Below are 25,974 nucleotides of genomic sequence, written 5' to 3' on the forward strand. Positions count from 1 at the left end.
CTACATGTTCAATAGTCAAAATATACGTAGCACTACGTAGCCGCTACGATATTGAACGCAACCCTTGTCTGAAAAGACTGCGACTGGCACTATCCGAGATGATACGCTGTACGCTTTTATTTGTTTAAAATTACTAGGTGTATTAAGAAAGCGGAATGTATAGTTGATCTTTTAAATATTATGAAATAGAAAAGACCTAAATACTTTAAATCTTTTAAACCTATAAATGAAAATGTATTGTTTGTTTTCGTTCACCTTAACATGAAAACAGAGCCCATAACACCATAAACGTTATGTAATGGCTATGTTAGGGGTATAAGCAGGTAGAACTAGGTATTATTATTCTTAATTTGGATTACATTAATACAAGTGCTTTTCTCATTGAACCATATAGAGTGTTTGATTTTAATTTGCCGTTCAATGTTAATAGTATAAACATTTGAAAGATTTATAAGAGGCATTATCAGCTAAAGTTTAACCATTTAACCATAGAATAATATATGTAAACAACAATATACGAATTTAATTCTGCATATGAGTTTTGTGATCCTTTAAATTTAAAAACATTCCTTGGTATTGTTTAAGGTATTGTACCGAATGAATAGGTCCAATGAATGAATAGTAAAGCGTTGCCAACATTGAATGATTTACCGTTATTGTGCAAACTTCCTCTTTCAGGTATAGCATGTCAAAGTTAAGGACGGATTAGAAACAAAAAGGTAAGGGCAATCTGACAATTATATATTAGTTTTAAATCTGTTGTTCAAAGCACAAGATAAAGGTGCATATAGCACATAGCATATTATCCTCAATGCTCATAAACTTCGTACTTTATTTAATCTTTTAACTTTTTTTATTCCGGGGGTCACTGATGAGTCTTTTGTATACCAAACGCAAGTCCGACAAACACAATTTATGTATACTATGTGTTTGATTATTAAATGTATTTCATGTGATCATGTTTTATATGATATACAATCATCGAAACGTATGGATCATATATAGCGTGCACCTATTGTATTGTGTTGTTCCCTTCTTTGGTCTGGAAATGATGAATCATCTCTTTAAAAGAAAAAAAATAATATATTAAAAACCAATTGTTCAAAGAACAATTGAAGGTCTTTCCACAAGTAAAGATCTAATTTATTATCAAAATATTAAAAATCAATCTAAAATGTCAGTTCCTATAACTTTATAATGTATAAATATGAATTTAAAGCAAAGGTCAAAATCTAGAACGTCCTATTAACCTTTGACCTTGACCTCACTTTCAAGGTCACCAACCAAGGACCTCAAACAAAAAGACCCTAGGTCTGTAATATGTATGGTTAATGAGTTATATCACTATAGGCATGATTTTAAATATAAGATGGGCGAAAACTCTCATTTATTGTTTACGCACCCTTCCAACCAAAATTTATAAGTTACAACATGTCGCAACTCACAATTTAGTAAAAGGAATTTGTCGATATCTTTCACGGTTGTTGAAAATAAGAGAAAATAAGCCAAAATCAAAATTTAGAATATGACCTTGACCTTTGACCTTGACCTTATTTTCATTTTTTTGGACCAAGGACCTCAAATCTAAAGACCCTAGGCCTATATCACTGATGCTTTACCAGTAAGAAACACATATCACTTATATCAAATGCATAAGGGGGAATAACTCTCATATGGAGTCTCCGGATAGCTTCAGTTCAAAGGAATATTCTAATCCTGAAGACTTAACGAGCAATTTGGTAAAATAAATTTGTCGTATTCTTTTACTGTTGCGAAGGAGTAGTGGCCACAAGAATAACAGTGTTTGGGGAGATAACTCTTACAACGTAAAGTATTTTGTTACGCAGTTGTAAATTTTTAAAGCGTATAAACTATACGACATCATATTCCAAATATCTAAGCGACATCTTTTGAAATATCAATACTACGCAAGAAAAAAATTTAGGCGGAAGAAAAAAAAAAAAAATAATAATAATAATAATAATAATTAAAAACCAATTGTTCAGAGAACAATTGAAGGTCTTTCCACTATTAAAGATCTATTTTGATATTGAAATATGAAAAAATCAGTTAAAAATGTTAGTTTCTATGGCTTTATGATGTGTTTATATGAATTTAAAGCAAAGGTCAAAATCTAGAACGTCCTATTAACCTATGACCTTGACCTCAATTTCAAGGTCACAAACCAAGGACCTTAAATCAAAAGACCCTAGGTCTTTAATATGTTTGGTTTATTAGTAATATCACTTTAAGCGTAATTCTAAATGTAAGATGGGCAAAAACTCCCATTTATTGTCTGCGCACCCTTTCAACCAAAATATACAAGTAAGGACATGTCGCAACTAACAATTTATGAAAAATTATTTGTCGATATGTCATAAGGTATTTGAAAATAAATGAAAATTAGCCAAAATCTAAATTTAGAATATGACCTTGACCTTTGACCTTGACCTCATTTTTATTATTTTGGACCAAGGACCTCAAATCTAAAGATCCTATGTCTTTATCACTTATGGTTTACCATTTAGAAATGCATATCACTTAATTAAATGGAAAAGGGGGAATAACTCTCATATGGAGTCTCCATAAAGCTTCGGTCCAAATGAATATCCTAATCCTGAAGATGTAACTAGCAATTTGGTAAAATAAATTTGTCGTAATCTTTAACGGTTGCGAAGGAGTAGTGGCCACAAGAAAAACAGTGTTTGGGGAGATAACTCTTATAACGTAAAGTATTTTGTTACGCAGTTGTAAATTTTTAAAGCGTATAAACTATACGATACCATATTCCAAATATCTAAGCGACATCTTTTGAAACATCAATAATACGCAAGTAGAAAAATTAGGCGGAAGAAAAAAAAAAAAAAAAATAATAATAATAATAATCAGAACAAATTCAATAGGTCTTTCCACGGAAAGGTGGAAAGACCTAATTAACAGGTAAATTCTCTGCGCATAAACTTGACAAATTAAAGATATAAATCTTTCAATTTTGATTTTCGATCATGTTAAAATCTGAAAGCACGGTGGTTACAGCTTTCCCTCATTATTGGTTGAATACATTACACGTAGATATTATCTCTTTTTAAATCACTTGCTTCATGTTTCATATTTACAAAATCGTGTCGGTCTTAACAATGCAGTTTGTGGATTATACTCTTTACAAAAACGTGAATACTTTAGAATACTATTGACAACAGTTTTCTTAGAATTACTCACATCATATTTGTTTGTTTGACCTGACCTACAAATATGATCAGGTGTACACTTTATGCTTGTTAAGTGTTAGGCATATAATTTTGATTTCAAGTATTCAAAATTATATTATAAATTTGAAAATTATTTTATAAATATGGAAAATGTACATAGATTGCAAAGGGTACAAAAGATACAGTTTATTCTGTCTCGTATCTTGATTTACATCTAGAAATTGACAATGTGGGTCGATTTAAAACAAAATTTTACCACAAAAAAGATGATTTCAGCTCTCCATTTGCAAAATTTCCATTTCTAAGTAACAAAATTCCAGCATCGCCGGAGTATATATTTCCCAATCGATACGATATTCCCGGGCCTGTATTTATCATGTTAAATCATCTTTTAGTAAATTATACGGACGCCATCAGGAGTTGGTTGGCTGATGATATCAGATATGTTCCTTTTGTCGTTACCGAGCATGCAAAACTCTCTTTGGTATCCAAGGTCGTTAAACACCCCCGTAATCAGTAGACATGTTTTGTTAGTCATACTTTCTTCACGGCCTTATAGCTTACAATATATATTTCAGTTTTGCCCTTTATTGAATCTTAAATATGACTCTCTCAGTCATGTAATTATCTGGAATTTCAAACTGTTAAGTTTCGATGAAATGCCATATTGGATTTTTAAAAACAAGAAAAAAGTTCTTGCGCGTGTTATTTCTACAATGTTAAGACTGTTTTATGTTTTAAATTTTTTAATATTTAAATTTACCCTGACAAACATGAAATATAAATCGAAAACATGTGAGGGACGAAAGTGTAAACAGATAAATAGTTGACCATCAGTCTATTTACTGCCATAAGTGTTTAATAACCCAATTAAATGTTTGACCTTCGGTCTGTTTAAAATACATTGTTTTATATGTTAATCGTAAGTAATATTAAAAAAAGCAAAAGAGAATAATCTGCTAAGTGATCTTAAATAAAGGCACGTAGTATACCGTTGTTCGAAAGTCATAAATCGATCGAGAGAAAACAAATCCGTGTTACAAACTAAAACTGAGGTAAACGCATCAACTATAAGAGAAAAACAACGAAACAACACTTACGAAAAGACTGGAAGAGCAACAAAAAACCAAAACGAAGATGCAACACACACCGAAATGTACTGTAAGATAACAACTGCCGTTTTCTTGACATAATACAGGACATTTCAAGAACAAATAGTGGGTTCAACTTGGTCTTGCTGCTAACCAAACCTTGCGCTTATATGGCAATGTTAAATATAACGCTAATACGATGACCCTTCAAGACAGGACTACAATTCAAATAAATGAAAGAACATTACGGAAAGAGAAATACGTGCGTTTCGTTTACATGACATTCACGAGTGTCGCTCGCATGAAAAAGTAAAGAAAGCCAAACAAGTACAAAGTCGAAGAGCACTGATGACCCAAATTTCAAAAATGTTGTGCCAAATACGACTAAGGATATTTATGAATGGGATAAGAAAATCCTTAGTATTTAGAATAATTCGTACTTTTGCAAACAGTAAATTTATAAAAATGACTATACAAATGTTGTTCAAGTTCATCTTGTATTGTTGTATAAGTCAGTATATCTAGAATAATCCACAGAAGCTTCACTCTAGTATGTGAAATACAAAGCAACCAATTATTTATCTTTTGTGAAACTCTCGCACGGAAGCAGTTGAGTGATATCAATATATAATGGAAATATAACTTACACTTCATAGTTTCTGACATACTCTCTTTAATAGAATACTCACTTACATTTTAGCGGATTTTTTTTAATGTGTTTTTTTTTTCGCAAAATGTAAAAGAGAAATGATATGTTAGTTTTTTTCCGTAAAGATGTGTTCTTTCACCATCAGCTGCAGTGTTAATTTTTAATACTTACAACTGTCTAAACGGGAAGAATTTGTGCTTTTATATAAAACTTTAATTTGACTTGTTGTTTAGATATTGTGTGTATTCATAAGATTACATGCTTGTTGATGTCCCATTATGATTTTGAATTTTAAATTATAGATGACATAATTTAAATCTTAAGACATTCGATATGGGTATACAATTTTAAAAACATCGTCCTTCATAAAGGTCAGTGTTAAGTTATAATAGACATTCAAAAATATGATAATTGGTGTATCAAATGTATGTGTATTCTGAAATAATGTAAGTGTTCTGGTGTGTGGAATAGTTTTTCTGCAGAGGTAAATATATTTGTTTCCTTTGGTCAACAGGAAGGTGTGTTTTCTAATAATTCTAATTTTCCTAAAATATTTCCATATAACATCTGTTATTAAAAAAGAGAGACGAAAGATACGAGAGGGACATTCAAACTCTTAAATCGAAAATGAACTGACAACGCCATGTCTATTAAAGAAAAGGACAAACAGGCAAACAATAGTACACAAGATACAACATTATTAACAGTTTCTTTCAATTCTTCGTGTTGTTGATTCAAGAACTCATTTTCAAGTCATCCGTGTTTCTTCATGTTAAATCGTTTCTGAAACAAGACTCAACTGTTACAAACATGATATATACAAAATGTGACTTTTTTTAAAGGTTTTAAATTTATGGTTATATGGATGTTCAAGGTCTATGGCGTGTAGTCTGAAAGAAAAGATGTGCACAAACACGTGCGCGTTCATACTTTTCATTAAACTACTACTAAAATACTTAAAAACCGTTTAAAACTATTTGATTTGTCTGCCAAAAAAAAACAATAAAAAGAAGATATATACATGCACAGATGAGTTGACTTATTCAGACAGAGCTATTTTTGGCGATAAACAAAAAGTCATTTAAATAGTCTACATATAATTCTGCAGGTAAGACAGAACGATGATTCAAATTCATTTCACACATTTAAAAAATCTGTCAGAAAAATTCGAACAAGCGGCCATTTTTGTGTCAGTTCTTTAAAACCAGAGGCTGCATTTTTAATTATATCTATTTTTCATATAGTTATATGTGAGAAGTTGATAGTCATGTTGAATATTCACAGCTTAAACAAAATGCTTTAAGATTAAAGAAATATAAGGATCGCACATGCAAGTTATAATAATGCTTACTTTTGATTTCAAATTTGTTTGTCAATTGCAAATACCTGGTTTAAAAATAGTTAAATCACATTAAATTGGTGTTGTGATGGGTGTTGTGTAGGAATTGTTAAGAGACACAACATATAAACTGTACATTAAAAGAGAAAGATAAGTCATCGATCATAATAGATAGACAAAGAAGGTCTGTGTACGTGTCTGACGTTCGAACAATTCATTTGGCGAAAATATTTAAATATCACTCGTACAGGCCGAGATCGTTCCGAAATACATCATCACATGACTCGAATTAAAAGGAAAATATCACAGTCTGGTTAAGCCGACAATTTGACAGCACCCAAACACAACAACATAGCACAAAAGTGCAGTACAGGAAGATGAAGATGTCACGATAATAAGGAGTCATTTCAATTCAATTCAAATAGTGTTCGTAGATATAAACAGATTCATAAAACAAAGTAAAAATGAGCACGTTTGAAAAAATATAATTAACATTTCTGCAATTTTTTGTCAAACTTATTTAAAAAAACAAATCCTTTATAACGTAATTTTACTACTTTCAAAATACTACATATATATCAATAACTGAAAGGTAATAATTTATTTGATATTCTCAATAAAGATATTTTTCTCTACAATTAGCATATAATGTTAAATATGCAATCTATATTGAGATCGTAAAGGTAGAATTGAAAGTAACTGTTCATTCATTGTCTATTCAGGTGAATTGCATTTGCTTTTCGAACTGTTAAAATTGAAAATACAAAACGGTATTAACTCGCACGTTTTGACTTTATTGTAGCGTTTGATTCTATAAATCATTACATCTGATTCAAGCTACAAATGGTAAAACGATTGAGCACAGGAAAAGAAAAATAATTAAAATGCAATTCAATTGAATAGAACCTATTTTAGATGATAAATATCTTGTTTTGCTCTAATGTTTCATTTTAATTTTCTCTTTTTTCTATTCACAAAAAGATTATACTAATGAAAAGGCAAGAATGGGAGGCAAACCGAGTACTATTCCAAAGAAGGAGCTGCAAGAGAGATTTCATCTGACAAACCAACAATATGAAGATCTAAAACAAATTTTCAAAGAAAACTCAAAAGGCAAAAGTGAATTATCTAAAAAGGAATTTCGACGTGTCTATAGTGGACGTTTTCCTGGGAACGCCACTAAGTTTGCAGATAAAATGTTTGACTGCTTTGATACAGACGGCAGTGGAACTGTGGATTTTACTGAATTTGTGATAGGAATTTGTATGATGGACAGTGATAAAGTTGAAGATAAAATCAATATTGCATTTTCATTATTCGATTCGGATAAAAGTGGATCTATAGACCGAGTTGAAGTCAGAGATCTTCTACGGGTAGGTATTGCTACATGATAGACATAATGTTCTATTCTGATATTTATCGTTTTAAGGTTAATCATATGATAAAATACAGGCCATCTTATATGTACCGTTTGCTCTGACGTTTGACAATTTTTCTATGGCTGGCCAGGAACAGTTATGCGTAAAAAAAAAAGCCGTCGATGTTTATGTGGAGAAAATACTTTTTTTTAGACAAGGCCTTTGCTCATAAATTGTCAATGTAGGTTCATCATGTATCATACGCTTAGCTGTATATGTGGGTGGGGGCAGGGTAACTTTACCACAACCAGATCGAATCATACTCCATCACCTACATGTAACAAAGACATGTTGTCTTTATATATCATGTAAACAAACATTTTTTTTTTATTTATTGAGTAAATTCTTTTATTTCGGGATATCAGATGCCAGATAATTGCTTTGTATGATTTTATACTGTATTCTTTCAGAAACATTTTCCCCTGGCCTTATGGTGCATTGAACTGATAAATGTTCCAATATGCACCCAAATGATATCAAATACTTTATTTCAAGAAAAATATTCTAATAAAAAATAATTTAGCCCAAAATATTGAGTATAACTAGCACAACTAGCACTGGATACGAATTGATATCTGATATATTACGTATAGCATAATAGCGTCGGCGGTGTACCTTTCAAGATTATTTCACACCTCATGCAATGCAATTTAAAACACGTCTAAAAAAAATTACTTTAAGGATTTAATCAACCGGTAAGTTTTTCTTGCACTTGTCTTTTATTACCTTGAAAATTCTGTGTTATGTTCAATGATTTTTATTTTAAATTTAAATTCATAGAACGTGTATAAAGGAAAACATTGACAAGTTGCCAGAATTGTTAACATTTATTGACTTTCAGATATATAATTGTTACTGCCGCTTCTGATGTACTAATCGCCCATAGTGTGTTTTGCATAGAACACATCGTTTAAGATATTGACAATTTAAAAAGATAAATAGACCGGGGGAAACTTTGGAAGTTCAGTTACTTTGGAAAAAGGTAACAACTTTTGGTTTACATGGTTTATGTAACTGAACATCGATATCTAAATACAGCTAGCTTTCCTTATTAAGTAATTGCTTTTCCTTAATAAGAAAATGCCTGTACCCAAGTCAAGAATATGACAGTTGCTATTCATTCGTTTGATGTGTGTGATATTTTGATTTTGCCATTTGATTACGGACTTTCCGTTTTGAATTTTTCCTTGGAGTTTTGTATTATTGTTATTTTTGCTTTTTTCTTCGTCTAAGGGAGCTTCACAAAAACTTTCAAAAGTTCGAATATATAACAAAGGACATATTTACCAAAAATAAAGTCTTAGCGATATAACTATTCAAATATTTTTTTAGATTGCTAGAAATCTACAACTTAAACCATTTTGACACAATCTCGATGAAGGTACGATATATTGTCACAGTTACTGTACTTTGACTCAGCTTCTCGTGGATATTAATAATATGTTTTCACTTTTAATTTACAGGCCTACAACGACCTATTTGGGTCTTCTGCGAACGAAATAAATCCACAAACAGTAGCAAATCAGTTGTTCGACGCCATGGATAGAAATAATGACGATGTAATTTCAAAAGAAGAGTTCACATCAGCTGTGCATAAAATACCAGAACTTCTTAATCTCATTCGACCTGATCCTGGAGATTAAAAAAATGTTATCCGTAAAAAATCTGTTCTACACAATGAAGTTGATTTAAAAACGGGTTCAAACATACAGCATTTCTCCGTCATTTTAGATTACTGTGTGCTTTATGATCAAATCTAAAAACAACTCTTCAAATATTTTGAATTTAGTATGATAGTCCTGTCCACAGTATATATTATGTAACCTGATGTTAATTACTATAACTAGTAAAAGAACGTCTTTATATGTAACCCATACCTTTTCAAATAAAATCGCATTGCAACTGTTACAAAGGGGATAACTACGATTAGCCTGAAAAACATTCCTTTATATCTTATATAAAATTAAAGGAAAGGTAAATATGGTCATCATGCTATTTACCCCTAGCAAGAAGCTTACCATGTCGCTGTACACTATCTCGGTTAATTTTGAGTTTATGCCAACACATTTGGGTTTTATATCTTGGTTGGTATCTTCTAATGGATTCCTCCTTCGTATTACATATACCCGTTGAGATGAGATAGTTAAATCCCTGGCGATCTTCTAATGTTACCTACATCCTACATATAAACACGACGATTTGTTAAATTGTTTGTTTTTGTCCCTGTCAAATAACGAGGTCGTTAATACCAATCCGCATTAACAAAAACTGATAAGTCTATGATTACCAATGCTACATCAATCTTTACCAACCAAATGATGCAAAACACCTGTTTAACCTCTATCACATAGATGTTGTTGTACCCAAAGACAAAGCTCCCAAAAAAAACACCTTTTTTTGCGAGTAGATCGCATTGCATGTTAGATGAATAGATAAGGATTGATAATTCACTTTGAAACTCAACATATAACCCCCTTGGTCAATCATAGGTATGTCATATGTTCTTTTGAATTTTCAACAAAAGATGAATAACTGGATCATTACCCACTATATTGGATGCCTAATAATATAAGTTTCCTTACAAACAACTATGTATTGCTAGGCCTTTTTTAAAAGTGCTTAACGAAACCTAAATTATTAACATAAATCTTCACAGCAACCAAAGCCGTTCTTCAAAGTTATTGTGAAACAAACATATTCTAGATACGAAATGAATCAGATGTGGGTACAAACAAAAAGATTTTTTAGCTGGTGAAGATTTTCCCCAAGTGTGTCACCAGCCCAATAGTCATCACTTTTGTGTTAACTTGGGTTAACATTTTTATGTTCACAATGATAAATTCACTGTTAACAAAACTTTGAATTTTTGAAAAACTAAGGCTTTTCTTCCTCATGAATCGATTACCTTAGCTGTATTTGGCAAAACTTTTAGGAATTTTCGGTCCTCAGTGCTCTTCAGCTTATTTTGGCCTTTAAAACATATTTTGATTCGAGCGTCACTGATGAGTCTTTTGAAGACGACACGCGCGTCTGGCGCAAATATAAAATTTTAATCTTGGTATCTATGATGAGTTCATAAGAGCACATAAGATCTAAGACTTTTACATCAATAGCATTTCTACATTTTACACAAGTTTTCCTTAGTCCAAACAAAATAAGAAATTGAAACAGTTGGTTTCGATTTATGTCTTTAAAACGAATAAATGACATAGACACCAGTATTTAGTTTTAAGAAGGGATAAATTGTTTCCTGAACAAAATCACTGTTTCAAACAAAAAATTCTCCGAAATAGACATTATTAAGATGCTTCGTTACTCGATTGGCATCATATCTGTTATGTTTGGATAACTTGTTTTTAAACAAACTATTGGCATTTCCACGGGAATCAAGTGTTCTCCTGTTCTTCTTGTTGGTTTGTTCCTTTATTCAAATGAGGCTGGAATCATACAGTAACCCCTTGGAGTCAATTAACTGTTTGATAGACGAAATTTATCTTAAAGAATGAGTGAATTATATCACTCTGGTAAGTCTCCTTTACATTTACATACATAAAGTTACTAAAACAACTTACAAACTAAAGCTATGGTTATTTAAGACACTCGGTATTGTCTACAGAAAACCCTTAAAATTCATAATGATTACTTGATTTAAAGAATCCCCCTTTTAAGCAGGAAATCCTTTACTAAAAAAATCAAAGAGATAAAATACATGACATAAAATGTATCAACATTAGCTTTCCATAAATCAACAATCCAAAATAAGTGAAACCGTTAACTAATCATGACAATACTAATTAAGAGTTAAAAGTTAGTTGTGTTAACTTTAGTTACAGTAAAACCACCACGTTATTCAAATACAAGTATACATTATACTATTAGGGGACAAACAAATCTATAATACTACTTTAATTTTCAGGTTTCAATAAAATAAACGGAAAATTTAAATGGTTTTAATTAAATAAAGATTTCCGTAAAAGTTAAGTAACATGAAAGTGAAGTAATTATATACAACAATTTCTTCCCCATGATTTATTTTGAGTTTGATTTCTACAGGGTATTCAATATGTTGTGTTATATAATTATGGTCAGTTGGGTATTCAATATGTTGTGTTATATAATTATAGCTGTGGTTTTATACACCGTAATAAACTTACATGTAGAAGTTTTGATCAATTTATAATGCATACTTGCTGTTTGAGATTTAGTAAATATTTATGTTATCGATGTATAAGAACACTACAAAACCGAAAAAAATAAAACTACGACTATCCAGCAAATAATAAAAATATTTAAGAACAGGACGTCTGTCGTAAATTATGTAAATAATGTTTAAAGACTGTCGCTATGACTTCGTATATGAAAAATGACAAAGATCAAATTAATTTTTAGAGTTTTAATTTCTAAATGATACACAGAATAATTAACTTCTTTTTAAATAAGAAAATAATCTGAATTATTGCAAGATTGTTGATATACTTTACAAATCTTTGGAAAGAGCACGTCGCCTAAAACACCTGAATGTAAAATTTGTAAATTATTTCTTTTAAAGTCTCAACGATTTTCGTTTACAATATTTACCATTTACTAGTAGTTAAATTAAGTCAATAGAGGACAAAACAATAAATAGTCTTGCCAAGTTTTGTTCCAGTCTAATGGTTCTCTTTTAAATTTCTTTATGAAATTTTGAATTTTGTTATCCAACACTAGTGTTGAAATATAAAGGAAAATATATTTAAACAAAAATATTTGTCCATTAAAGAGATATTAGCTGCCAAACTTGTGCCCACCTAATTTATTTTAAATTCTCAAATTTGATTGAATATATATTGAAACGTAATTTACTACTGTACCTTAGGGAACAATACACAATGTCAGTAATCGTTATAAAATACCAGCATTTCTTGAGTGTTGCTGACTTTATGCCATCTTATTCACACTCATGATCACCGACGAATACTTATAGCTAGCTGAACCTCTCACTTGTATGGCAGGCGCTTAAATTTCCTTATTTGAAAACGATCTATGGACAAAACAAACAGACATAATAAGCAAAATGTCAAAAATAGGGTTACTGCAGTCAACATTGTGTCATAACCTTAATTACTAAAAAACTAAATAAGTATGTTTTAGTTCAAGTCATAATGAACATGTGTACTATGTTTCAAGTTGATTTCACCATCACTTAATGGATAACAACATTAGACGTAATTTTATAACTAGCTTAACCACGCACATGTATGACAGTTGCATCAAATTCCAAGAAAACGAACTGGCGTTATATATCGTGTTGTAAGGAGTACATATTATAAAATATTGTTAGGCTATATATTTATTGAAGTTATGCTAAATGTGACATAGCTTGTTAAAAGTAAAATCACAAAAATACTGAACTTAGAGGAAAATCTAATCGGAAAGTGTAAAATCAAAATCAAATTAAAAAACACATAAAAAAGAATGGACAAGAACTGTTATATTCCTGACTTGGTACAGGCATTTTCAAATGTAGAAATGGTGGATTAAAACTTGTTTTATAGCGCTTACCTTCTCACTTATGATGACAGTCTCATCAAATGTCGTTATTTTTACAATCTGCGTGAAAAAAAACCAGACCTAAGTAAAAATATGGGTACATCATTCATCATCGTGTACCAATTTTAAAAGGAACAATTTAACAGAACACAAAAAAAAACATCTATTTGCAAACACATTCATTGATTCGCGTGTCTGACGTCAGAAAATTTTATACGTCACATATATTTGTCGTTCAATGTATATACAAACAATTTTAAAATTTCACATAGGCAATCTTAGCATACAGGGTTAAACTATCAAACGTATGTAAGAATGTATTTCAGAAATAGACCGAGATTTAAAATAGTCATAAATTTATATAGAATTTATAAGAATCCACAAATAGTTAATTCCACTACGCGATTGAATAATTTTGATGTTTGTGGTTCAACATATTTTGTAATTCATAATAGAAATATATCATAATGACATCAAATAGAACAATATCATACTGACGGGATCTTTAAAAGTACAGAGCCAACACTTTTCTTACACGTCTACAATCTTCGACATTTTATCATCAAACTTTCACGAAACATTAAGTGTCAATTTGCCTCCATTTGTTTCAGTAGACCACCATAAACCGATACCGATACCGAAACCAAAAATAGTAATGAGGTAAATGGTAAAAATTTATAATGTTTAATTAACTCAATTTTTTTTCTCTCCTTTATATTGAGTGACATTTGAATACAGCAGATGGAGCACAACTTCAATTCAACAATTTACATTAATCTAGCCAAAAAATAAAAGTTAAATCAACGAGTATTAAAGGCACTGTTGCAAGTTATATGCAAGTGAAATGTGGATGAACTCATTATAGATACCAGGACTAGAATTTATTGATACGCCAGACGCGCGTTTCGTCTACAAAAGACTCATCAGTGACGCTCGAATCCAAAAAAGTTAAAAAGGCCAAAAAAGTACAAAGTTAAAGAGCTTTGAGGACCAAAATTCCTGAAAGTGTTGCCAAATACAGCTAAGGTAATCTATGCCCGAGGTAGAAAAGCCTTAGTATTACAAAAAAATCAAAATTTTGTAAACAGTACATTTATAACTATAACCATATCAATGACAATTCATGTCAGCACAAAAGTGCTGACTACTGGGCTTGTGATACCCTCGGGGTGGATACATATTTATCAGTTATGTAAATTAATCCAAAAGCATAAAAGATTTCGTCGAAGGGAATGAACTGTTTACAGATTTTTATGTCAATATAAATAAACTTAATTCTAAACATTCAAGTTGCTTCCTCGGTTCATTTATCCATCAACAGTACATAATTTTAATGAAGTATGTTTGATACTCTTAAGAGTGCTAAGCAGAATAAGTCAAAGGAATGAAGAAATGGTACTCTTAAGCTGACAAAATAAACTTTTAATGGTTTTGATTTGTTTTTGACATTTGAACAAATGGCTTTGATGTTTGATGTATGCAATACTTTTGTTCACAAAGCTATCCATGAAATTGGGTCAATTTGTCATCAAGATTTCACATCAATGATGACCTGGCATTCATCTGAGGAACTGGAATCTTTAAAGGGTTATTGGCCAGAATTGGAAGAATCAGTTAATATATTAATAGCACCTCCCATAGAATACCAGGTATTGTGTTATAGTGGACATGGTCATTGATTCACTGTATTCATATGCTTGTCATAATAGATACAATTAAGAAAATAATTAACATAAATTCTGGTTTCTAGGTCTTAAAAATGACTCGATGACCTACAGATTGATAGATGCGATAGGTCCACACGAGATATTTATGTTTTCTCGTGAATGTTACTTAGTTGGCGATACCATATACGCATCTGAACATCCTATTGTAACACCATATTCTGTAAGACAGCTACACAATCAAAATGCAATAATCCACTTTCAATGCAAAATTGTCAATGAACAGATTCTTACAAGAGGAGTTTAAGTAGATAAACTCATCATAGATACCAAGATTAAATTTTGAATTTACGCCAGACGCGCGTTTTGTCTACAAAAGACTCATCATTGACGCTCGAATTCAATAAAGTAATGAAGGCCAAATAAACTACGAAATTGAAGGGCCAAAATTCCTAAAAGTTTTGCCAAATACATCTTAGATAATCTATTCCTGCGGTAGAAAAGCCTTAGTATTTAAAAAATTCAAAATTTTGTAAACAGTTAATTTATCAATATTACCGTATCAATGATAATTCATGTCAGCACAGAAGTTTCCATAAGAACATGGAAATTCCATAAGACGTATGAAAATTTATGAAATAAAAGGTTCTTTTTATAAACATAACCGGTACAATATTGCGGCTTTTACACAACTATGTGGAGCTCTTTACCTACGACGAAACCTGCTTTATGATAAATGTACATGATACATATTGTCTAGTACATGCATTAGTGTATTTAGTAATGATTGATTGACACTCGGCTTTTTTTTTATAGATTCATGTGAATTGATGAATTGAAGTAATACTCAATCTAGTGCATTCAAATTTATAACAATATAATGGAGTAAACGGGTCGAGTCAATCAACATAACATTAACACTTAACATTTATTCACTATTATTTTTGGTTTCGGTATCGGTTTCGGTTTCGGTATCGACTTATGGTGAACATGTCTATATAGGCAATACAGAAAAAAAGTGTCATGGTTACTCGATTATAAGAAAAACACAATGATGTTGTTATCCTGCGCAAGACATGTGTATCTGAAATATAAAAAAAATATGAATCAGAATTCAAATAGAAAGGGTATAATGTATCTAAATAAATGACTCATTATGTCTTTAAAAACAAGGCTGTTTTTTTAAAAATTCAAAGTTTTGTAGACAATAAAATTATAATTCTGACCCTATCCATTATAGTTCATGTCAGCACATTAGTGCTGACTACTATGCTGGTGATATACTCGGGGAGGATATCTCTATGAATATGACATAGTCGTAGTGGTTGTAAATAAACTCATCATAGATTTGAATGTCGTACGCCAGACGCACGTTCGTCTACAAAAGACTCATCAGTGAAACTCGAATAAAACAATAAAAACAAAAAGGCAAAAAAGTACGAAGCTGAAAGGCATTGATGACCAAAAAATCAAAAAGTTTTGCCAAATACAGTTAAGGTAATCTTTTCCGGTGATATCAAATCTTGAGTATATTGATTTTTTTTTTATTTTGTTATTTGTTATTTTGTTATTGTAATTGTATTCAAAAGTCACTGAACATTCAAGCCGACACAGAAGTGATAAATATTGGGCTGATGGTACCCTTAGGAAGGGAACGTAAGCAATAGAGGCATAGACAACAGGATTACATGTTTTACGCTAGACAAGCGTTTTGTTTTCAAAATACTCAACAGTGACGCGGAATAAAAAAAGTTTAGTTGCGGAGAACTGATGATGACACATGCAACTAAGATAATCTATTCCTGGGATAATCCTAAGTATTTCGAAATATTCAAAGTTTTGTAAGAAGTTAATTTTTAATTATCATATCAATCATACCTAGTGTCAACACTGAACAGCTGACTACTCGTCTGTTGATTTCCTCGGTGTTGAAACCACCATCGCCTAGTTAAACTCATAATAGATACCATGATTATTTTGTTTAACTCTGTTTACAAAAGCCTCAATATTATTAGTGACATTCGCATAATATTTCTTTAAGGTAGCACTACAGTCTAACAATGATTTTTTGGTCATATTTTTTTTATCACATAATTCTGAAGTAAGTTTTATTCTGCACAGTTTGTAAAAATCCCAAAGTCATTATCATATCACAACAGGGAGTAAATTGATAATGAATTTATGTAAATAATAGCACATGGTAATTAATCTATATATAGGCATTTGGGAGGGACTATTATGTCAATCATCTGTTGATACCAGTGTCCAGCTGTTAATCCCTGACCACAAGATAAATAATGTAGTCTTATCTCATGGTTTTGAAACAAAAATTATTTATATAACATGGTAGTGAACAAAGAAAAACAAAAACAAAAAACTAAAGGGAAAAAATCTACCAAAAAGAAAAAAAAGTACTATGGAAAAGAGTGGGGAAGTAGTTTTGAAAGCCTCTGACTGCCTGTATAAATTTGTTCTCTTTGGTCTTCTTCATTTATTAAATACAATTTTATGAATTTTAACTAATTTTCAGTTAATGTGTATTTTTTCAGTCTAATTAAATTAAATGTATTTTCAAGAAAAGAGTGGGTTGATCTTTTTATCAACATGTTTTTTTATGCACACTTTTCATGTATAAGCTAATTTCAGACATAGTTTTACTTTATTTCTTTTTTAAAATTCAAATGAAAATTATTCTTTATATCTAGAGAATAATGATGTTAAACATTGATTAATGCAGCTGGTCAATCATGTTTTTCTCTTATCTGAGACTGTCTGGAAAGAGGCGGAGCTTTGCCTATATTAAATTACTTCCTCACAGATGTTGGTCAGATCTGTGACGTCAAACTCCCACCAAATGCCAAGTTAGTGTTGGACAGTTCACATATAATGCAAAATTTTCAGCATTAGAGCATCAAAGACACAAAGTGTGTGGTTCTATTGATATAGTAATGGTATCAGAACACTCCTGGGGTATTCCCAGTGGAACGTCTGTATTTATATTGACTTTATAGAGGTTCTAAGGGGGAAATTCAGTTTTTAGGTCATTTCTCAGAACAATTTTTCATGCAACTTGTAAGAAAAAAATGACAATAGAAACTTTATGGGTACCCCCTTTGGCTTGACTTTGATATATATGATTGAAGTGTGTATTTTCTACAATACCGTGTCCCAGTTTTAGGATAATTTGTTTCTAAATGAATTTATGTGTTTCCAAAGATGAAAGGTGAAATGAGGTTTGGCACCCAGCAGTTAAATCAATATATCTTCTTACTAGAGGCATATATCAAAAATCTGAGACACGGTTTTGGAGATAATCTATGGCTGATTACAGGGATGAAAACAAATTTTAACTACCATTTGACATGAATGTGCCATTTTCATTCAAGTTGGAAGACCACTTTTTGGCCATTAATGAGCTATATTTTGAGACAAATCAAACCAAAAATAAATTTATATATAAATTAAGAAAGAGTTATATTTCAGCTTTAAAATGAGTTAAAGATTTTAAAAATCCATTGAGTAGTTTTGGAGAAATTGATCTTGAAATACTGTTGATTGGAGTCAGAAAATTCTGACTGTAGTGCTACCTTAAACGAAGTTTAAGATCATTTAGGACCCAAAATTACGAGCGGTTTTGCTAAAGACAGCTGAGATAGTATTTTTATTGGGTAGAACATTTTTAGTATTTTGAAAGTTCAAAGTTTTGCATACAGTTGATAATCTCGGGGAGAAACCTCCACCAGCAGTTGCAGTGGATTTAAATAAACTCATCATACATGTAGATAACTGGACCAAAATTGTATACGCAAGCAGCGCGTTTCGTCTATAAAAAGATTCATCAGACACTCCAATAAAGTAGGAGCTTGCGGACCATAAATTCCACAGTACTTATAAATCTACATAATTACTGGACAGTTGGAGTGTTGATAGAAAATAAAATGTATGAATAGCTTGATTGAATGGCAGTGATCTAGAATTTTACTTTTGCCAGGAAAAAATATTTGATAAAGTAAATATAAAATATTTTTATAAGCAATTTACTACAGAGAGATCTGTGCTCACAATTAATTCGAGCAGCATAGATTTAGCATTCATAACTAATACTTCAGAATCCAGTTAACGTAAAGTCTGATCGCATCACAAAAAAAGGAAGGTGATAAATATTTGAGATAACTATCAATCCTTGGTTGATAAATATTTGAGAACAGTATCCACCCTGTGTACAAGATACAAGTTGGACGATGTCGACGTACACACGGGTGTTGTGGATATACAACATTTTAAATGGACTAACATTGACATTAGCATTTTGGGGTAGGTAGTTTAAATATGATACTAGGAGGGAAACGTTACAAAAACACATGTGTTGAATTGAAAATAATAAATAAAGACAAAAAAAAGACAATAAATTCATTTCATTTCATGAATTTTTCACATTAGTTTATACATTTAAATTAACTATGCAAAAACAAGGAAAGTAGGGTTTTGTTTATATTTGATTTCTATAACTTAACAAATGTTATTAACCTACTACATTAAAGCATACATTCAATATGAGAAACAATAACTAAGTTCAGATTTTAATATACATACAAACATTTAAAAAACTGATTTGTTGACAGGAAATAGTAACGCAAAACCAAAGGCAGTGTACTCAGCAATAACACAAAATAGAACATGGGAAGAGGCTGAAAACTATTGTGGTACTCACTTCAATCAAGGAAAACTTGTTCATATCAAACAGTATAATGTCAATGACATGTTTGACGGATTTACAGAAGGCCCATACTGGATTGGACTTAAATCTGAAAAAAATCAAATGTCATGGAATAATGGTAATATAACAAATATCTTTTATTTTCCTGCGTTTACAGATTAGTATATATTTTATTTCAATGAAATATATCTTTTTAGATAGCAACAGATATACTCTACGGTATGTATGTGTGTTCTTTGTTGAAGGGTGTACAATCACATATAGCTGCTTACATCTACGTCATTTGGTATCTAGTGGATAAGTATTTCACTGGCGATCATTCCACACTTTTATTCAAAATTACATTCTATAATGTTGTTTAGGTACTGAATGAGTTGTTTAATTTGATCTTTCTTTTGACTCACTTTATATTTTGTTTTTACTGACAGCAAATCCTTTGACACATAACTGGTATTGTGTTAAAGAACCTTTCATTTCTTTCCACACAATAAGTACCCCTCTATTTTATTTGTCACCAATTATTTACGGATGCCAATGTTTGATTCTTGATTTTAATCACCTCGGTACATCATCATATAAGAAAGGCATTAAACTAATATTCAATTTTTCATCACATACCAGTATTTAGCACCTTCTTTCCTTATATTTTCAACCATTGACTTTCAAAATATTTTTGAAAGACATATACCTTGACAGTTATTGCATTATTGTTAATTTATTTTAGGTGATCTTTTCATTGATGGAAGTTTCGGGTGGACAAAAGTTACAAATCAAAAACTTAATAGTGATGGGTGCATAGCATATGTCAGTTCAGATCAATGGAGTATATCTGCGTGTAACTCTAGCAAAAACTTTATTTGTCAACACAGTATGTAAACATTTTAGACCTATCTCAAACAGTAATATAAAAGTGACATACATATTAAGTAGTTCTTTATTTTAAGGTTTCACAAAATTAGGTAAAATGGCTCCATCACTATTCCTAGCAGTTACATTAAAACATAAAAAGAAAAGAAAATGGAATTTCATAGATTTCTACAGTATGTCCAACAGTACAAATATAGTCATGTAAACAACTTATTTTGAACTGCTTGAAACATCAAGGTTTGACTGACACTACATCTTACCAACAACTATTCTTCAACTCGTTAAAATATACGGCATTATTGCGTCAGCATGTCGGTACAATTCCAAATGTCCGGCAGATAAAAACGTAATTTTACGAAACATTGTTATCTTTCTGATGCATCATAATAACGAAAAATTTGTAAGGGTTCCGCGGAACCCAGTGTCTCGCCTACTTTTGCTTTAAATCGCAGGTTCAACAAAAAATGAGGAAAAAAATCAATAAAAAAATTCCTCTTGATACTATCTTTTGATTGTAAGAAGCTTCTGTCCAAGTTTGGTAAAAATCTAGGATAGTTAATGAATCTAATTAATGTTTTGAAAACTTAAACTGCCGACTGTATGTAATGTTAACTGGAAGAAAAGCTAAGTCCATTTAAAAGTAAAATACAGAAAAAATGGAGTTATCTTTTTACAATATTTACTTCTGGATACTATCTTATGGTCATAAATAAGCTTCTGTCCAAGTTTGGTACAAACCCAGAATAGTTAAAGAAATTTATTAAGATTTTAAAAACTTTAACCACAGAGTGAATGTAATGTTTCCCCGCAGAAAAACTAAGTCCATTTAAAAGTAATATACGGAAAAAATGGATTTATTTTTTTACAAAATTTACTTTCTGGATACTATCTTATGATCATAAACAAGCTTCTGTCAAAATTTGGTTCAAACCAAGGATAGTTTAAGAAAGTTATTAAAATTCTAAAAACTTTAACCACAGAGTGAATGTAATGTTTCCCCGCAGAAAAAACTAAGTCCATTTATAAGTAAAATACGGAAAAAATGGAATTTTATTTTTACAAAATTTACTTCTGGATACTATCTTATGATCATAAACAAGCTTCTGTCCAAGTTTGGTAGAAATCCAGTATAGTTTAAGAAAGTTATTAAAATTTCAAAAACTTTAACCACAGAGTGAATATTTGTGGACGCCGCCGACGACGACGCCGACGGAAAGTAGGATCGCTTAGTCTCGCTTTTTCGACTTAAGTCGAAGGCTCGACAATAAAACCATAGCAACTTTATTTATAAAAGGAAGTCGTACGTAAAATATGTTTCAATTGCAAACCCTTTTTTCACAGAAATTGCATTTCTTCCATCTCCTTTTCATTTACATTCTTCTTTTTTTTTTAGCTAATACTTCATTAACTTCCACAATCAAGACTACGTCAAGTTCCCTCAACACGTTAGAAGTAACGACTGTTCAGAAAATGAATACTATACAGATGTCACAGGGGTCAGCTAGCCAAGAATTAACAACAAAGTCCATTATGCAGCAATCATCAATCACTAATTCGACGTCTTCAATCCCACAGACACAACACAATTCGAAAGTAGCAGTTGTACAGTCTTCTCAAAACAATACGACACCATTGGTTTCAACAATGTATTCATCGACGAAAGGATACAACATGTCGAGGACTATATCAAATTCAACATTTGATTATACAACATCTATTTCTACTTCGCAAACAAGACCGTTTATAAAGTCTCACTCTCAAAAATTTACATCGTCGCAGAATTCAAACACACATTTAGCAAGAAATGTAACGAGAAGCCAATCAAAAAATCAAGGAACGCAACCAAAGATGACACCTGTACCAACGTTAACTGAAACATCGACAAATTCAGTGTCCTTTACCGGTGATCCATTAAAAACAACGATGCAAACTTCCGAAAAACAACCGGCAAGTTCAATTACAGCAACATCTTTTAAAAATAATACTAATATATTGGATACTACAACTTCTTCGTCGTCAACATTAGTTCACAGATCAAAATATTCTACAGACCGAACGGCAAACGTTTATATCACGAATCAAGTTTCATCAACTACTAATAATGCCCAATCTGTCAAAGGAACTAAGACTTTAGGAGCATGGTTAAAAACTTCTAGAAAAATGGTACAAACAACAAGCATAAGAGTTGCAGTAAAAGAAGCTCCTATAGATACAAAGAAAGGTACAGTCTTACATTGTTTCTAATATAATGTGTTCATACGTTATTCCACTACATTTGACGCTTTATATACATATTGAGCAATTAAATGAATAATTGCAAGTTTTATTTAAGCCATAAGTTCATTCTACTATACTGTTGTCATAAATATTCTCCAACTAATCATCCGCAACTAACTTCTTAATTAGTATTTGTAAATTGAATGGCTCCAGTTTTGTCCATTTGCAATTGTAATTCTGTTAACTACTCGGAATTAGAGAATATTTGATTTTGACTCAACCCAGCGTTTCATGCGACAACGCAACACTGCATATAATTTCTACAATAGATAAGAGTCATCTTGGAATTGAAATTATTACCAATTGATCTACAAATGAAACATAGTAACCTAGTATTAATCTTATACGTTCAAATATTCATTTAAATATACTGGCGGTGTCAATTTGTTTCTATTTAGGAGTTTGACGGTCCCTCTGGTATCTTTCGCCCCTCTTTTACTGTTGCGCAATGGCTTTTCTATCTCACTCTTGTCGTTGTCCCATTTTAAAATTCTGGATTGCGCTTTTCGTTCTATATTATGTTTTCCTTTTGATCAATAAAAATCATTGGTAAAGGATTATTTCATCTGTTATGTTTGGATAGGTTTTCAAGGATTATGAACTAGCATTCATCCAACATTTGGACTTGAAACAACTATGAATACCATTACATTTATCTTATGACAATCGTAGACTTGTGCATGCTACGAACCGGAATACTTTTGTATTTGTATTTCCAAAGATATTTGCCTTCTGTTCATCAATAATTATAGAAAATAATTGTTTTATTAATTCGGCCATTTACAAGTCTATTGTTTTTTAGATGCTGATCTTGTCCTGATTTTGGTCCTAGTCTTGACATTGCCACTGCTTGTTTTATGCTGTATAACACTAATGTATTGCTTATTACGGTGAGTTTAGTTTAGAGTAATAATTCTAATTCTATGTGTTTTGGGGGATATTCGATATATAAATGTAATATAAAGGGATTCCCGTAAAACTGACTTAAATAAAGAGATTAAATTATTAATTCTCGTTTGTGTGAAACGGGATAAACCTTAGGGCAAAAGTAGATCTGAGTAATTATAACACCGCTAATCTTCATTTTGTTTCTTTTCTCACAATATTCATTATCTTCATTAACTTTTTCAGAACAAAAAATCGACGTCGTTGGGGTAAAAAGAATGACAGAAAAAGTAGTTCTCATAGTTCAAAAGAACCTTGCAAATTTGATAACTTGGATAAGAACCAAAGCAACAGAACATGGATTACCCATTGGTTAGCGAACACAAATTCATCATTTCAATCGGATCCCTCAAATATAAGCCTGCCACCAGATTATGCTACTGCTTTGAAAAATTCTAAAGAAGCATATGATACATGTATTCCGAGGGCTTCTCTTCACGGAAGCACGGATAAATTATCGTTTTATTCTGAATCATCACGCACAATCATCGAACCAACTACGGACTACCTCGACCAGTATGTACACAGGCCACGATTAAACAAAACTACTGGCAGCACTGTATCTATTCCATTGCGAGATTATCCACGTTAAATGCAGTGTATTGGGGTAGCTTTAAAATGATCTGATATAAAACTTTTAACTTTGCATAATATGTTCACTTTTCAACTGAGTGCATTTTAATGACATCTCGTTCCAGGTGTTGCGAGTAGCTTATTGTGTAACTTAAGAATTGCAAATACTATTAGCTCTCTCAGCAATTAGGTCCATGGAGTGAACAAATCGAAAATATGGAAAATGAAATGACAACAAATTTATGTAATATTGAAATAACTTTCATACAAGTCGTTGGATTCGTTTTCGTCAATTGTGAATGTCACAGTGGTCAAGGTTTTGTAAAGTAACACTCTACAATCCATTTTCTGGTATAATTTGTTTCAAAAATGAAACAGTATCGCTTCTTGAATTCTTCAATTGGTTAATAAATGTAATAACAAGTATCACATTTTACTGAGCATTTGATTGGCTTACCCAGTAATGAATATTATGAAGACGCAAGTGTACAAAATTATACATAAGCTAGATTTTTTGGTTAGTTTTTACAACCGTTGATGCCACTGCTGACGGAAGTCTTATCTCAACGTTTTTTCCAGACTAGTAGTCAGCACTTTTGTGTTAACATGATTTTCTTATCCCAGGCATGGATAACCTGAGCCGTATGTGGCTCATTTTTTGGAATTTTGGGTCATCAATGCTCTTCAACTTGCACTTGCTTGGTTTTCTAACTATCTTGATCTGAGCGTCACTGATGAGTCTTATGTAGACGAAACGCGCGTTTGGTCTATTTAATTATAGGCCTGGTACCTTTGATAACTGTCATGCATGTTCATGTTCAGGACAAGAACAAATAAATAAGATAGGTGTTAGGTTTGCCAGGTACGGTAATAACGGTCATCTAGGATGTAGTTTCGGAAAATGTTTTGGACTGTCACGGGAAAATTATGTATTGAATAGGGACAAACAGTTTGACTTGAAATCGGCCACATACGGCCCCCTCAGAGTGATATTGCAAGGGGTCTTACCAAGCAGAGAATGACTCTTTACACGAGGCATCAGATTCAATTTCTTCATTCAAACCGGACGTGGCTGCGTACATTCCGTACAGCCATACAGACGCCCAACTTCTACACGGGTTTATTACCAGCCCGACTACGAGTCGAAAGAAGACCTGTAATTTTCATTTTTTTATTCCCCAGTCAGCCTTAGGGATGCAGTTATATGTATAAAGGTCTACAATGTATATTGTATAGTTTGGCACAACTTGGAATTTTTCGGTTTTAAAGCTCAAAAACCAACTGTTTTGATTCAAGTGCCGCTGGTGAGTCTTTTGTTAACGAACACTAGTCTGGCATATCAATGTATCAGCCTGCATATTGTCTTTGATGAGTTTTTACTGATATTGTTATAAAAAGAGATGCCTTTAAAAAAGATTTGGAAACCTTTCACTGTGTCTGTTAACAAATTACTATGATAAGAAATCATATACATACGTTTATGTATTCCAATATTTTTTTTCCATTTTCCTGTGTCTTGACAGTTAGTATTTTCGCCACCAGCTCTAAATGGAATGAGATAAGTTAAATCTCAATAAAAAAATTGGTTTGGGGAAGAATTTCAAATCCTTGAAATCATATAGACCTACCTCAGGCCTTCATATTCTTTTATCATATTTGAATAAAATGGCAATTCTCATAATGTTAACCTACTGTG

At 31.5% G+C, this 25,974-nt stretch overlaps 2 protein-coding genes across 9 annotated transcripts; both read left to right on the plus strand.

Moving 5' to 3' along the window:
* The first annotated feature begins 267 nt into the window (after nucleotides 1-267).
* Nucleotides 268-9,618, plus strand: LOC134694575 (hippocalcin-like protein 1). 8 transcript variants are annotated; one of them, XM_063555611.1, is made up of 4 exons: nucleotides 268-333; nucleotides 679-719; nucleotides 7,270-7,661; nucleotides 9,170-9,618. In XM_063555611.1, the coding sequence occupies exons 3-4, from the start codon at nucleotides 7,293-7,295 to the stop codon at nucleotides 9,347-9,349; spliced, it is 549 nt and encodes a 182-aa protein (XP_063411681.1). In that variant the 5' UTR covers nucleotides 268-333; nucleotides 679-719; nucleotides 7,270-7,292; the 3' UTR covers nucleotides 9,350-9,618. The 8 variants fall into 8 exon arrangements, with proteins under 8 accessions (XP_063411681.1, XP_063411664.1, XP_063411690.1 ...); XM_063555620.1 differs by lacking the exon at nucleotides 268-333 and adding an exon at nucleotides 567-585; XM_063555594.1 differs by lacking the exon at nucleotides 268-333 and having other exon boundaries at nucleotides 479-719.
* A 9,496-nt stretch (nucleotides 9,619-19,114) lies between these two features.
* LOC134705518 (mucin-4-like) lies at nucleotides 19,115-22,727 on the plus strand. The gene is made up of 4 exons (XM_063564240.1): nucleotides 19,115-19,213; nucleotides 19,522-19,734; nucleotides 20,341-20,484; nucleotides 21,877-22,727. The coding sequence occupies exons 1-4, from the start codon at nucleotides 19,141-19,143 to the stop codon at nucleotides 22,725-22,727; spliced, it is 1,281 nt and encodes a 426-aa protein (XP_063420310.1). The 5' UTR covers nucleotides 19,115-19,140.
* The last annotated feature ends 3,247 nt before the right edge of the window (nucleotides 22,728-25,974 follow it).

This window comes from Mytilus trossulus, chromosome 1 (genome assembly GCF_036588685.1).
Source record: "Mytilus trossulus isolate FHL-02 chromosome 1, PNRI_Mtr1.1.1.hap1, whole genome shotgun sequence".
NCBI classification, from domain to species: domain Eukaryota; kingdom Metazoa; phylum Mollusca; class Bivalvia; order Mytilida; family Mytilidae; genus Mytilus; species Mytilus trossulus.

What these genes read in the sequence shown, in the direction of transcription:
- LOC134694575 (XM_063555611.1), top strand. Translation starts at nt 7,293, where the DNA reads ATGGGAGGCAAACCGAGTACTATTCCAAAGAAGGAGCTGCAAGAGAGA. An exon ending in AAGTCAGAGATCTTCTACGG is followed by an intron (nt 7,662 to 9,169) that starts GTAGGTATTGCT and finishes TTTAATTTACAG; the next exon opens with GCCTACAACGACCTATTTGG.
- LOC134705518 (XM_063564240.1), top strand. Translation starts at nt 19,141, where the DNA reads ATGTCGACGTACACACGGGTGTTGTGGATATACAACATTTTAAATGGA. An exon ending in ATTGACATTAGCATTTTGGG is followed by an intron (nt 19,214 to 19,521) that starts GTAGGTAGTTTA and finishes ATTTGTTGACAG; the next exon opens with GAAATAGTAACGCAAAACCA. An exon ending in AAACTTTATTTGTCAACACA is followed by an intron (nt 20,485 to 21,876) that starts GTATGTAAACAT and finishes TTTTTTTTTTAG; the next exon opens with CTAATACTTCATTAACTTCC.